The following is a 14,475-nucleotide window of genomic DNA, read 5'->3' on the forward strand; positions in this document are numbered from 1 at the left end:
GCTCGGTGCCGCCCTGCGCGGCTGTTCCCGCGGACCCACGGCCGCGCTGTCCCGGCGCCCCCACAGGCCCCGGCTACCGCCCGCGGCCCCCGCCCCGGGCCACGCGCCACCGCCCCCGCGCCTCGCGCCCGCGCGCGCCTCGTGCGGCCGCGCGGGGCGGGGGAAGGCGGCGCGAGGCGCGCATGCGCGCCGGGCTCCGCTGAGGTGGGGGGGAGGGGGCGCGGCAGCCCGAGTCTCTCGGCGGTGGCGACGACGACAGGAGCGGCGGCGGCCGGGAGGAGGCTGGGGGTCGCCGAGCTCCGCGGGGCCGCCGCGTCGGCAGGGCCGGAGCCCGCTGGGGCGGCGAGGCCGCGTTAGGAGAGGCGCCGGGCCGGCGGCGAGCGCCCGCGGGGCGCTGAGGAGAGCGGCGGCCCTTGCTGCCCCCGCGCGCGCGGGCGGGGGGCGACCTCCCCCCGCCCCGCGGCACGGCGAAGGGACCCCCCGCGCAGCCCCGGCCCGAGCCAAGGCGGGGGCGGCCGGTGCGGCGGCCAAGGAGCAGCGCCCCCGCTGAGGAGGGGGGAGGAGAAGGAGAAGCCGCCCCCGCTCCATGAGCGGCGCTCGCCCGCCTCGCTCTGCCCAGGGGACCCGCGGCCGTGGCCGGCTGCCGCCGCAGCAGCATGTGGAGTCCGACCGAGGAGGAGAAATACGGCGTGGGTAGGTGCTGCCTCATTCCCTCCCCCGCCTCGCGTCTCTCCGCAGCGGCCGGACCCCGGGCGCTGGCAGTGTGAGGGGGCTGCCAACCCCCCCCCCCGCCCTCGGCCGCCGCTCCTCTCAGCGGGGGCGGAGATGGTGTCTCCTCCGCTGCCCCGCAGGTGGAGAGCGGGGGATGGTGGAGGGACGAGCGCTCCCCCCCCGCTCTGCCCGTGGGCTGTGGGAGGCAGCTCGCGGGGGAGAGCGGGCAGTGGCTGTGCTGCCTGCCCGCCCCTGCCCGCAGAGCCCGGCGTCGCTGAATGTGCCTGCGTCTGTTTTGATTTGGGTTATTTTCCCGAGTTTTTCCGCGGCGAAGCAACGCGCGGCCAAACAAAAGTGGACTTTCGGGGCCCGCGCTCGGGTCCTGATTGCACAAATAATCAGAAAACAAGTCGCTTAGCCCTTAATCTACTTAAGCGTGCGTCTCCTTTTTCTCTCCGTTTTAATCTGTGGTTTGTGGTGATCTTGTTTATATGGAGTTTAGGGCAGGGGGATGGTTCTGTGCGGTGTCATTAGGGGGCGTCGGTGATGCACCTGTTCGAGCGGCGGGGCGGCGGGTTCGGGCTCCGGGGGCTTCGCTGTCAGCGATGGAGCGCTACAGTGTGCGCGGTGCGGGCCGGCATTGGAAACAGTTCCAGCGTTGCTGTGAATGCATAGCGTCGTTATTTTCCGTTGTTTATGATAAATCAGACTTTACTGTCATCTTGAATCATGTTCGCTTTAATTTGAGAGGTCATCTCTAATTTGAGAGGTCATCATTGATGGCTTTTGTGTGTGTTTATTTATTTATTTAATTTTAGTTACAGTAATCTCTGCTAACAACAGAAATGTTATGCCCAGTGAAAAGAATTTTCAGTGAAAAGACTTTCTTTAGTTTCACTTGTGTTTGTTTTATTGTTTATATTTTACTTTTTAAAAACTGTTGACATGTATAATAATACAAGCAGGTAATCTGGCCTGGTTACTTACTTAAATGCTTCATTAGGTTTACAGTTATCAATTATTCATATTGATTTTTAAATTCCACAATGTGCAGTGATTATCAATTTCTACAAATATTTAAAAAATATAAACAGCACTTGCTATAGAATTCTGTTAATCTGTACTGTTGAAGTGGGATTTTGACAGTTCACTTGTGAGCAATTAAAAGTCTTAATGCCACTAATTTTTAGAACATGTTTTGAGCATGTAGTCAGCAAACAATAAAATATATCAGCACTTTTTGTTAATTTTTTTGTCTTGTGCAACAAATATTTTTTGTGCCATTCTACATATCTCTATAATGAATAGAAGAAATAGGGAATTCACTTTTGGTTTAAAAAAAATGTCTAATACACTGTGCTAGATGAGAACCTGGAAGTGTAGGACAATATACACAGTGTAATAAAATAACACAGGGAAGTTGTTACTTACAGTACTGTTGCTATTTTTGTAAGTCACTCAGATTATACAAAGTTAACAAACTTTGTTACATCTCATCCGGATCTTCAGAGAATAGGAAGTCTCCAGATGTGCTCATACTTTCTCTGCTGGTGAAAGACCGTCTCTGTTGTCCTAGTCCTAAACTTGCTGGTATGATTGTAATACAGGTTTCTGAAAAAAAAAAAAGTATTTTTTCAAGTTGGGTTTACTCTGTTCTGTATGTGTAGTCATTTTTGTTTGCTGTGTTGCAGGGTTTGATATTCAGAGTTTTGTTTGTTTCTGTTTGGCCCATGTGCTCAAATAAGAAAGTACGTGTGCTACCTTCATCAAAAAGTAGGTGAACTCATTTTTTTTTTTTAAATGTATACGTGCAGGAAGAAAAGAAAGAAAAATCTCCATGCAGATTGTAAACAAGTCTAGAAGAAGCATCTGTAAGAGAGAGTGGTGAATGAAAACAAGTGTTATTTCAAATATTATTCTGTAGTTTTAAGGATCTTCCTGTGATGTTCCTTTTTCTTTTTCAGGCAGTGCATGTGTAGGTAAATCTGAGATAATGGCTGAGTCTTTAGAGTTTGGGTGATCTCTAGGCAAGTTTTTTTTTTGTTCTTGATAGCTTTACGTACTTCTCCTGTAATTGAAATTGGTTGATAATCCTCCATAGAGGGACAAGAGGTGAAATATATTGCTTGTGTCTTGAGTTTAGTTACTACAGGTGAGGAGAGGAGTACTAGTGTTTTGGAAGCGGATCTGTCGTCGCTTGCTGGAGTGGTCATTTCAATGCATTTTGGAGAAACTAGTCTGTGGAAGGTATAGACCTGAAGGAGTCTTAGACCTCTTAGGAGGTGCACTACCAAAAAAAAAAAATCTGATGTAAGTTATCCTGATTTCACAAGTAAAGTAATACGTGCAAAATAATTTTTTCGGCATGGTGAGCTTTCTTGGTGTGAGCTTATGCCTTGGGCCTTAGTAGTTTGTTTTTATTTTAACCATTGTCTATCTAAAAAAAAAACCCTGTGTGTTTTCTACATGCTGTTATTAAGCTGTGAAAGGTTTATGATGTGTCTTTGGGTTAAGGCAATAACTTTATGTCCCTACAGATGTAAGTTGGATGGGAAAAAAAATCGGTTATTTCTGCAACTGGAATACCACAAAAAGCTTTCTGGTGAAAGAGTGTGTCGGGCTAACCAGGCCCTGTACGTAGCTGTTCATGTGTATCAAGAAAAGTGAAAGTATCAAATAAATTAGTTAATTCTGATGCTGTTGTCTTTGTTGAAAGTAAATTGTGATCTATGTCGTCGTCTTATCTAGGTAGTTGGCTCAGAGATGATCATTTATAGAAGCTTTTCTTTCAGAATGACAGCACGTTCCCTCTCAGCATGTGGGTATAGAAGGGCTCTCTGTTCTGCACTGGCTGTCAAAGAGTTTCAGACAAAGACGTTTCTGAGGTGCTCGCTGGAGCCCCTTTGCAGATACCCCTTTACAGCCCCACCGACTCTTGACTGCAAGAGAATACGATAAATTTACGGATGTGAACATCAGTGGCCTTTTGCGGTACTGAAGTGCTCTTCGCCTGTCTAGCTGCAATTAAAAGAAGTTCTCAATGTTTACAGTTGCAGAACACTGTTGTATTGCCCAGTTCTCATACAAGCCATTGTATACTTCTGCAACAAAGATATTGAAGGATTGCTCAGTATATTTCTAAATAAATAATTAAACACTCCCCTAACAACACCGAAGTTCTTCCTTGATTGTATTTCTCAGCTACTGTGAATAATTTCCTTCTGTTCCATTTAGGAATACTTACGTTCAGTGGCTCTAATCCTAACTGTGCTTTTAAAACTTGCTGTTGAAAGGCAAACAGTTCTTCCACAGCTGCTTAAGTTGACCAGTTATGAAAACAATTAGTGAGATTTCTAAACCGATTATTGAAGGTAACTAGCTCTCTAGCCCTCTAGCGTCTTAATATTTTTAAAACAGTCTCTAAGAAAATATTTATTAAAGTGATCTGATTAGTTACATTAGTCTTCTAAAGCAAGTATTAAATAATAATGAATTAAAAGAAAAAGCTAAGAAGAGGGAAGTCTTTAGTAAATAACTGTTAATTAAAATTCAGCAAATGTGTGAGAGTTGATTATGTATTTCATTAGGCTGGCAGTTTCTGCTGCTTTATTTTTGTGCAAGGAGGATGTTTAGGTGGTTCTCGAGGTTTTTTTAGTTTTTTAATGTAGTTAATCCTGCACTTTGACCACATTAAATACATATTAAATCATGAAGAAAGAAAATCTGCCTGCATAAGCAGCACTGGTTAGTTTATTCAAAGAACTAGTGTTAAAATCTGTAGCTTTATTTTAAAGGTTTTTTAAATTTTTATTTTCATCATTTAATTGTAACAATGAAAAGTAAATCCATAAGCACAAATGCATATAATTAATATTTCCCTTGCTCCTACTATAAAGGATGGAACATCATAATGTCCTAGTTACAGTTCTGTACTGCAGCTTCTGTTTTTTTCATCAGCATCTTGATTTTTGATTATTTTTTTTTGTTTTTCTCCTCTGTCACTAAAGCTTGTCTTCCAGATTTCACAATTCGTATTTGTGTTTGGAAAAACCAGCCTGCAAACCTTACAAAAAGTCTGCCTTCCCTCACCAAGTCTCCTGTGATGCTACTCTGCGCTTACCTGTTTATGTAGAAGGCAGCTGCTAAAGGGAGGAGTGCTTTGAGTTTATTGATATTGTAGTTGCTCTGTATCGCTGAAGCAGTTTGTTACAGGTCTAAAATGAAAATTTTCAGAGAGAGGAAAAAAAACTCCTGCAAATTAGGAAAAAGTCCATCTTTGGTAATCTGGGAAGCAAGAAGAATCATTGCAACTGTGTTCTGTGTTATGGGTGGTATATTATATTTCATCTTCTGTTTCTTATCTTATTGCCAGAAACTAATTGTCTGGCAGCAGGAGGGAGGTGACTAAGGATGTTCTTCAGTGATGTGTTTTGGACCCAAAGCTGTACGGAGAGATGTACTTCTGCACCTTCTGTGCAGTGCGGTTGTGGGAGGTGGTGGTAGTGCCTTGGGAACTTGCTTCTTAGTCAAGAAAACTAGGTGATCTGTGGGTTGGAGGAATTTTTAGCTCCATTTAATTTTTTGCCCCTAAGGGCATTTTTTACCCTTTGGACTTAAGAATGAACAAAGAAATTTGTCAGTCAGGGACCATAAAGGAAATGTATATGTGTTATTTGACCGAATGAGAGATGAATCACACCTTGAAATGTTTCTGGAAAAGAGCATCTCCCAAGATGCACCTGATTGGAGACTTTCAGTATAGACAGGAAAGTTTAGTGAGGTGTCATTTAATGCAGAGGACAGTTTTAGTTTCAGTCCAGCCTAAATCTGTATTTCTCCTGCTGCTGAGATAACTTGGAGATTAAATATACTGCTTTGTGAGAAGAGAGTAATAACTTTGGCTCTTGTGAATACCTGCTCTGCAGAGCTGGAGGAGAATTCATCTTTAAGATATTACTAGTTTGAGATCATCTAAATACCAGTGGTCCACAAATGCATTTACAGCAGAAATTAGCCCAAACTTTCTAAGTACAGGAAGAATGAAGTTGAGAAATGTTTTTTCAAATTACTTGCAAAGGCAAGGAGTCAGATACATATGTTTAACAGTTTATCACGTGGTTTGTTTGGGAATGTAGGCATGATAGTATTGCAATACGGGTTTTAACTTTTGATGCTTTGATGGTGTTGAGAGTAATTTTCTCCATTTATTTGTAGTTATGCCATATTATGTATTCAGTTAAGACCTTAAGGACGTCAGCTGCTTTTGAATAGTGTGGGGACAAAAGCAGTTTTACTCTGACTTTATCCACAGTGCAGAATGCATTTTGTGTTTGAACTGATTTCCTAAGGGTGGAAGTCTGTGTTCAGGCTTTCTGTCCTCACCTAACAATACTTCTAATCCAGTAATGAGCAACATTTTATGACACTTGGCAGTCTCGGGCATACATTTCCTATAGATTTAATGAAAATTGGTGATGGGGTGGTGGAGAAAGAACTTACTAGAGTTCCTGTGGATAGTGTTGCAGATAAGCAGCTCCTGACTTGCTGAAAAGTGTGGATAATAAGATTACATCAGGACTCTTCCTAATACACTATTTTTGTTTGCTTGCTGGATAACGTGAAGGGGAAGCTGTTAATATGAGCATGGGGGTCCTTTGTAGACAGGAATGCTCAGGAACAGGACTGGGGATAGCGAGAGATTAGAAGTCCAATGGTACTGCATTTGGTGTGTCATGGGACTGCTGGTGAAACAGGGAATGGAAACATGAATATCCATTGGTAGGAAATTGGTAGGCTTTTCATGTTTTTTCAAGGAACAATTTGTTTTGCCTTTTTTAATGCAGCAGATATCAATTACAATTAAAAACAGGGTATATGATAATATGCCTCAAATGTGTCTATTAATATTCTTTTGAAAATTTAGGCAGTTTTTCGGTTTTTCTTATTTGTATGCTTTGGGTTTAAATTCATTGTCAAGGCTACAGGATAGGAAGGGAGATTCTTCAGAGTGAAATTAGTGAGGAAGTTTAAAGTAGTTTCTCTTTTGAACAATTTAAGGCATATAAAGTTGGTGTGAGAGTATAGGATGATGGTGCAGGTCATGGTTTGCAGTTGTGTGTAGGGGGCAGAGAGGCAAGTTGGTATTTTTATTAATCCTTTTGAAGGTATGTTTCTTCGTTTAATGTCAGTAATATAGCTTAGCTGGACTTGAGTCTCACTATGTTGCAAAGCCTTTTTTTTCCAGCAGTTCTGTACTTAAAAAGTCAGAATCTGATATAAACATCATGGACACGTGTAATAACTATTACCAGAGCTTGTGACCTAGAAAATTTTCTGCCACATATTTGGTGGCATTTAAAAGCCCACAAAAAGGGGATAACTGGGAATAAGGAAGAGTTGTTTGTCTTCAGACACACAATCACATGTAGATACATGAGTTTTTCTGACTAATATGTTAAACAATTATTTGGAATGTAGTTCTTCTGTGAAAGAACTGTAAATCCCTGGTTACCTCCAACAACTAGTATTATTGGTGGCCATACGCATTTTATATAATAGACTAGTTCTTTTGAGAAATCAGAGTTCTTTTCCTATGTGAATGTGAAAACACTGACCAAAGAATGGAAAGTCTTTGGAAGATTATTCAGTTGTTAAAGAGCTTGATGCAAATTCTCCTGCTTCAGATAAATTTTTGCTAATTCATATAGTGAATTAAATTTGCGTTCTTTTCTCAGCTGTGATGTTCACTGAGAAAGAGACTAAAGGAAGCCTACAGTAGGATCTTGCTTCAAAATGATTTGCAATTGACAGCAGTCTTTCCACTGGTTGTTTTTAAGTTATGAATCAACCTCAATATAACTGCATTTTACTCTTTGTTCTGTTTCATCTGAATGCTCACTGAACCTCAAGGCAAAGAGATGAAATATCATGCTCAAGTGACTGTTAAAATCAAACCTCTGTTCGGGATCTGCAGGTCAAAATGAGCGTTATGCTCTCTTCTGAGACCCTGAAAGCATCTTTAAAGTTTGTTTAGCTGTAATTCTTTCCTCTTAGACATGTTTTAGTGTTTGTTTAAACAATGAGTCTTTAGTCATAACTCACTGAAGGTATTAGGAGGACTGGTAACGGTGGGTTTGAGCAGACTAAGTGCTTTTCAGTATAGTTGTGAGGTGATCACTTTTTAGAGGGATAAGGCTCCTCTCTTGTCCCAGTTCAGCACTTGACTACATTTTCTTTTGTGGAGTCTTTCTGGATATTAAGCCCTAAGAAAAGCTTATGACAAGTGGTGCCAGCTAACTCTTGGTGATTAAAAGCACGTCCTCCTGCTCTCAGAGGTGAGCTAATACCAGTTACTCTCTGAAACAAAGGTTTCTCTAGGTGTTACAATGTAAGGAAACTTATGCACTAGGCATTATTAGTGTTGACAGTAGATAGTTGATGGAGTGATGAGTTGTTTTATTTCTTTTGTTTTGGATATAAGTCTGTGAGCTACCCAGCATGCTACTTTAGTTTGTGTGTAGTTCAGTGTGTGTTGGCAGGTGGATTACTGTTCTAGAAATCTCTTGTTTCTGTGTATTTGAACAGCAGGGGACTCTCTCTTCCCTCTAAATGTGTTTATGAATGAGATGTTTATGCCAACTGTTAATTTAGTTTACCTGCCCTTTTAGTCTTCTGATGTTGATAAATTAAGCCCTGCATACATGTCAGAGAAGCCCTGAATAACGGTTAAACAGAAAACAATTGAAAGCAATGTATAATTTTTACAGGCCTGTTTGGACATTGGGTTGCATACAGTCCGTTGTCTTCCTGGGGTGTTTGGTCTACCCTAACAAGTTATAAAGGCAGCAGAAAACCTTTCATAGGATAATATCACAGACAGTGTTAAATAATCCCAGTAGGGAGCAATATGTCTGTTTCCAGTAACTGGGTCTGGAACTGGGAGGGCAAAAGGAGGTGTTCCTATTTCACCCATCTTTTCCTTTGTAGAGAAAAATGCCTATGGATGTGTCTGTGTGAAGCTGCCCACTTCACCTAGGCACGTGTTCTCATTTATGTAAGTTTATGTATGTATGGCTATATTATATACAACGACAGAGAATGTAGGCCCAAGTGAGAAAGTGTCAGCCAGTGTGGGATAAATAAGCCAAAAATATATGAATTATAGTAGAAGAAGGTTATTGAAAACTGTCGTTTGAACTTTGACATTTCTTTGTGTTTTCTTTTCTCTCTTTCAGAATGTTCGTGAGCTGAATGATTGACAGCTCAATTTTTGATAAACGAAAGATAAACCAAAGTAGCCTAGTTTCACTGCATTTAGTGAAGCAGGATCAACATATTTGTGAGCTAATTTTGCCTTGACAGCTGTTATTACATACTGTACAAAATATAGCTGCATGCTACCTGTGCATCTGGCCTTGCCTGAGCAACTCAGTGAATCACCCATGTGTCTGTGTTTCTGTTTAAAGGTTATATTGTCTGGCTTGTTCCTCTGGCGATGAGGTGTTAGTGTGGGAAGAGCTGGCCCGGAGCACGGAAAGCCCAGCTCTGTGAGCTCTTGTGCTTGGGGCTGCTAAGCGGACAGCTGCACATCCGCCTGGAACAGCTCGTGCTGCCGCTGTCAGCGCTGCTCCCTCATCGCTGTCATGTGCGCGGCACTCGGCAGCTGGCCCTTCTGCCCACTCACTCTTCCGTTTCAGCCATCCTGAGTAGTGGTCCAAGGGTTTTACCCCAAGGGAGATTGCTTTTGAAGTATTGGTGTGGCAGAAGCAGCTTCTCCTTTGTCTCTGGGGAAGCAGAGATAGAAAATAGGCTTCTTTCTTCTTTTTCTTTCTTCATCACAGCAAGGCCCTAAACTGCAACTTCTGATCTTTTGTTTTATTTTCAGTTCTGGAGTGACTACATTTCAAGTTGCTTCCATGAGACAGTATTCTTCATTTAATAATGAAAAATAAGAAGTTATTTATTTCAGCCTGGGTGGAGGATGCAGGAAGAGAAAAAGAGGATTTTCCCAGTGTTGCAGATGATGTTGGTAGCTTTAAGTAATGTATATATGCTTAAGGAAAGATTAGAAGAGGTAAAAATTCTTCAGGTTTCATGATAAAAAAAGCATGTTCAATTCTCTTAGGCAAATAATTCTTTTTTTTTTTTTTTTGTATTTTAGTAGCAAATAGTTTACCAAAAGGTCAGAGTTCTTGTGTGTGGGTTGAAAGGTTTCTTAGCAGTCTTGTAAGCTGCCTTCAGATGCCCACAGAAGTTGTGTGGCAGACAGTATAGACTAGAATATAGAGCTTTCAACTAACATGGAGGAGCTCGTATACTGATAAATACAGTTCTATAAATCTGCCCTAGTCTTCTCTTCCTCCTCCTCCTAGGAGGTGTGCAAACTGACTGTAAATGCCAACTGAACTTCAGCATGTGAACTTATTTATTAGTTAGATGGGAGGACTAAAGGTTTTGTGATATTTGTAAAATGGAACAGAATCTAAAACGCTGTGGGATAATATGTGTGTCTTTGTGTGTGTGGACATGAATCAGTGGTGCTTTCTTGTAGCTAACCGGGTCTGCGAGGTCTAGGGTTGTAGAACCTGTAGAAGGTGAGGATAAGTGGGCGGTGTGTGATTACCTACTTTTCATGGAGAAGACAGAGCCACTTTTCAGAGTTGCACGGTGAAAGGAGAAGGAGCAGTGTGGCAAATTACAGTAAAGGACATTGATTTTCACAATGCATATGGTAAAGCACCGGAGCAGGTTGCCTGGAGAGGTGATGTGATCTCCATCCTTGAGGATGTTCAAAACTTGACTGGTTTCTTATTTCGTTTCCTAATGTTTGACCGTAAAGCGTAGCTGTTTCTGGCTTGCATTCGCAGTCAGTGGAATGTAGCAATGTGGAATGGCTCCATGCTTCTTCGTGCAGAGTATGGTGTGGTCAGTGGTTTTTCTTCTCTTTTCAGGTTAGGTATTGGAAAGAGGGAGAAGTGTTTCAGAAAGTGAAACAGCCTTCGTCCCTGCTTAGAGAGGAGAAGAAACTGCTGCATTTATTGCCTGCATAGAGGCCATGATCTGTGGGTTAGGGACTTGTACGCTGCCAGAGTAGAAGCTGAATGAACTGATGGTTGAGGGAACACATTTACAGGAAGGGGATGATATGATAGATGCCTGCAAAGCTACAAGCTCAACATCAGTTCCTTGATGTAGCAAAGGTAGTGGACAATGCTGTGGGCTTTTGGTCAGTTTTTTCAATTCTACCTTATGTCACCAGGATGTGCAAAACTATTTTAAATAGCTCATGATTTTTGAGCCTAATCTCTATTTTTATCTTGGAGGGTAGGGAAGGATGCTAGCAACAATTCACTTTGCTAGTGAATGATCACCTTTCTTCTCTGGTATCCGTTTCTTTTTTTACATGAATATTTTCATAGTGATGGTATGACTCAGTAGAAAGAGGCGGTGTTGCTAGGCAGCAGTTTGAGCACTTTGCAGATGCCATGTGATGGCAGTAAGCTGCCTTGTAATAATCCATTGGTGGCAGTATTCCTGGCTGAGGTTCTGTATTGCACAAAGAAAGAAGCATCTCTGACAGGAGCAGATGCTGCCTAGCAACTGCCAGTGCTCCTGGACAAGCCTGAAATACCTTCACTTAATTGTAGTGTAATTTTGGTAATACACAAAACCTTAAGTTTAACAGATTGCTATCAATTCTGAAGTATGTTTTTCTTCCTCAAGGTTTTGCATAAAAGTTCATAAAGACCATTAATAAGGTCAGAAAATTCTCTAGCCCTCTTCTAAATCATGTCTTTTGTTTAATCCATACTCTTCGATTGTGATGTTTGGATGGCTTTTAATCAGCTTTTGATAACCTTTTTTTTTTGTGTGTGTGTGTATTACATTAGTGCCTGGCAATTCCAATCGGATTAGAGCCCTGTTCTGTGTCATGTGTACCAAGAAATGCCTCTTGCTGCAAAAACCCTGTGGTGTTTTATTTGGGTAGCTGTTTCTATAGCGTGTAATAGGATATGTCCTCTCTTTCACACCTATTTTTTTTATATTGTCCATCTTGCTTAAACAGCAGAATGTTTTGGAAGTGCTCGACCTGGTATTTGTTACCTATTTTCTTTTTAAATATACTTGCTGAATGTGCCCCGAACTTGCAAATAAATGTGCATGTCTCAAATTCATTTCTAGCAAATAATTGAAACCTTCATCCACAATTAATCATTTAAATACTTAGAAGATATGCTGTGAAGGTGAAAACATTCTTCTAGGTATTTGTAGAATAAAATGAAAATGTTTTCATTTTAATTTCCTTGTGGTTCTGCTCCCTTGTCAAATATCATCAGAGTTAACTGTACTATCTATGAAGCTGCCAGGTTTAATCAAGCAGTTCCACAAAAATTTAATCATATTGGTCTTTAATTTTCTTATAAGAATGTGAAGGGGTTTTGCCTTCATGAACTGTTTTTTTATCTTTAAAATTATTAAATCCACAATTTTCTGTTTGCAAGAACTACTGCTTTATGCTGGAAAAAAGGTTTGTAGTTCTGAGGCTCAGAATGGAAGGTAGACTGTTGTTTGGAAAGTATAAATTCTTTGCTGCCTGTAGGCGTGATTGCGCAACGGAGTTGCTTCACAAAAACATAAAGCTAAATCTTGACTCTCAGCTGTGGTTTCTTCTGTGTGGTAACTTGTATCAATGTTGTTGGTTTGTTTTTTTTTTTTTCTTGCATGGTCACATTGCTGTGGCTTAGAGGCTTTTCCCTGGCTGCTATGTGGAAATACAAAGAATTAACATCTGGTACCCTTCTTGGAAAACAAATTATTCAGAAAGGGTAGTTTGGAAGATTCGACGACCATAAATACTGTAGAGTAGAAGAACATAAATTTACTGTTCACTCTTTTTATTTTCATACAATTCCCAGAGGGTGTTGGTGATACAGGATCTGTATAACTGGAAATCATTTTCTGTGTGATGTGTAGGTTAAGTATGGAGTTCTGGGGTGATGTGTATCTTAAGAGTTGATGTGGTTCAAAAACATTTGGGTGGTTCTGTAGAAGAAAGAGTATAGAAAGCACTGTTAAATAGATATATACATATATGTGACATATATATATATATTAGATACATTTATAAAAATAGTTCCTCAAGTTGAGGAAAGCTATGTTCTTGCCCTATTCTAATACCCTTCCTTCACCTCCTTGTTTCAGCTTCTGTTAGGGAAAAAGTGTTTGATTTAGAACCATCTTTGGTCTTGGATACTACAGTGACTCAAGTTATGTTACATGGAGGCTTTATGATCATCTAGATAGGTAGAAAATAGAGTTCATCTTATTCAGCTGTCAAAACTAGCTTGTGCTGTTTGGTACTAGACACTTTCAATAGATGGATTCATATGAAAAAGCATTTTAAGGAAAGATACATCTTCATCATGACATTAATTTATCAGTCTGAAGTAATTACTTTATTTGCTTACAGATTAATCAATATCAATCAGTCTTAGGTTCAGGGATTGACATATTCCATGTTAACTAGTAATAGTGATAACTAGTAGTAGTTGAATATGAAATTCTTTATCAGGATTGTGAAATTGATGAGTTTGTTTTATGTGTTTACCCAAAATAAACATGAACACCAAATTCTTAGCTGGTGTGATGAGAGGTGTATGTTTGAAATATGGTTATGTGTTTTAAAGCATAAATTACAGCATCATAAAACTTAAGAATTATCACATTTGTAGCACAGAGCACAATTCAGTATCTGCTCAGCGTGATTGTAAATTGGTAGGGTATAGAGCTAGGTAATTTGGGTACAGAGCAACACAAGTGCAGCTATGCTGCTCCTGGGCATTGTCCTGGCCATCCCTTCTGAAATTAGTTTGGTTGAGGATATACTTAGGGCATGATTAATGCATAACTTGGATAACTGCAAGTTGAGTTTAGTACAAGGCATTTATAAAAATGAAATGGCATACTTTAACCTGAAATACCTATCTAGGTTCTGCTGGTATCATGTAAAAAAAATTGCAAGTTACCAGAATTTTAGTAAGACAGATAATAATGAGTTGAGAACTGGAAAAAACTGTCACAAGTGCCAAGAAGATTTGTCTTTTGAAGCCACGAGTAAACGGAGATATGTTGAAAGTTTGCAAAATTATGATTGTTACAGTGGGAGAAGGTTAAGAACTTTTTGTTTATTTTGTGACATTATGCAACTAAAAAAGATTTAGTGAAGTTAAAAAATATGAGGTGGTGTGTTTTTTTCCCCAAAATTAAGCCATAGAGTTCATTAAATCTTGGCCTTACCAACATCTTGGAGTAAAGAAAAACATAGTTTATCACATTGGATATGTTCTAGCAGCAGTGATTTCTATTGTGAATGAGAAAACATGAGAAGTAATAATTTTTAAAAGCCCAGCTTTATGGCTAGAAAAACATAATTCAGATTTGGAGAAGGAAAAAGGGGCAATGTAAACATGGAAACCTCTTGAACTGATTTTGTTTCTCAGCCCTCATTTAAAGAAATACTTCCAGTTTTCATTGGTACATCTTGGAAGGTGGGGAGGGAAACAGCAGGGAAAAGGGCTCCATTCCTTTACAGAAATAAACAAGTTAATTATTATGGGCTGAACTGGTATTTTCTAATGTAAACAGAACATTATGCAATGTCAAAATATTTTTGTAGGCTTTACTACAATCTGCAAAAATATATTGCAAAAATTAGAAGGTATGTGCAGAAGACATACACTTATCCCAGTTCATTGTGCTGCAAAG

The 14,475-nt window shown here is 40.5% G+C and overlaps 1 protein-coding gene across 1 annotated transcript in view; it reads left to right on the forward strand.

Annotated features, from left to right (window-relative positions):
- Positions 1-656: 656 nt before the first annotated feature.
- The window catches only part of DOCK3 (dedicator of cytokinesis 3), a gene marked incomplete at both ends in the record, with an annotated part of 193,529 nt that continues 179,710 nt past the window's right edge, over positions 657-14,475 (forward strand). Inside the window, 1 exon segment of the mRNA XM_080350585.1 lies at positions 657-693. Within this exon segment, the coding sequence (XP_080206711.1) occupies positions 657-693 (37 nt within the window).

This window comes from Nesoenas mayeri, assembly GCF_963082525.1.
Source record: "Nesoenas mayeri genome assembly, chromosome: 10".
Classification (NCBI taxonomy): Eukaryota; Metazoa; Chordata; class Aves; order Columbiformes; family Columbidae; genus Nesoenas; species Nesoenas mayeri.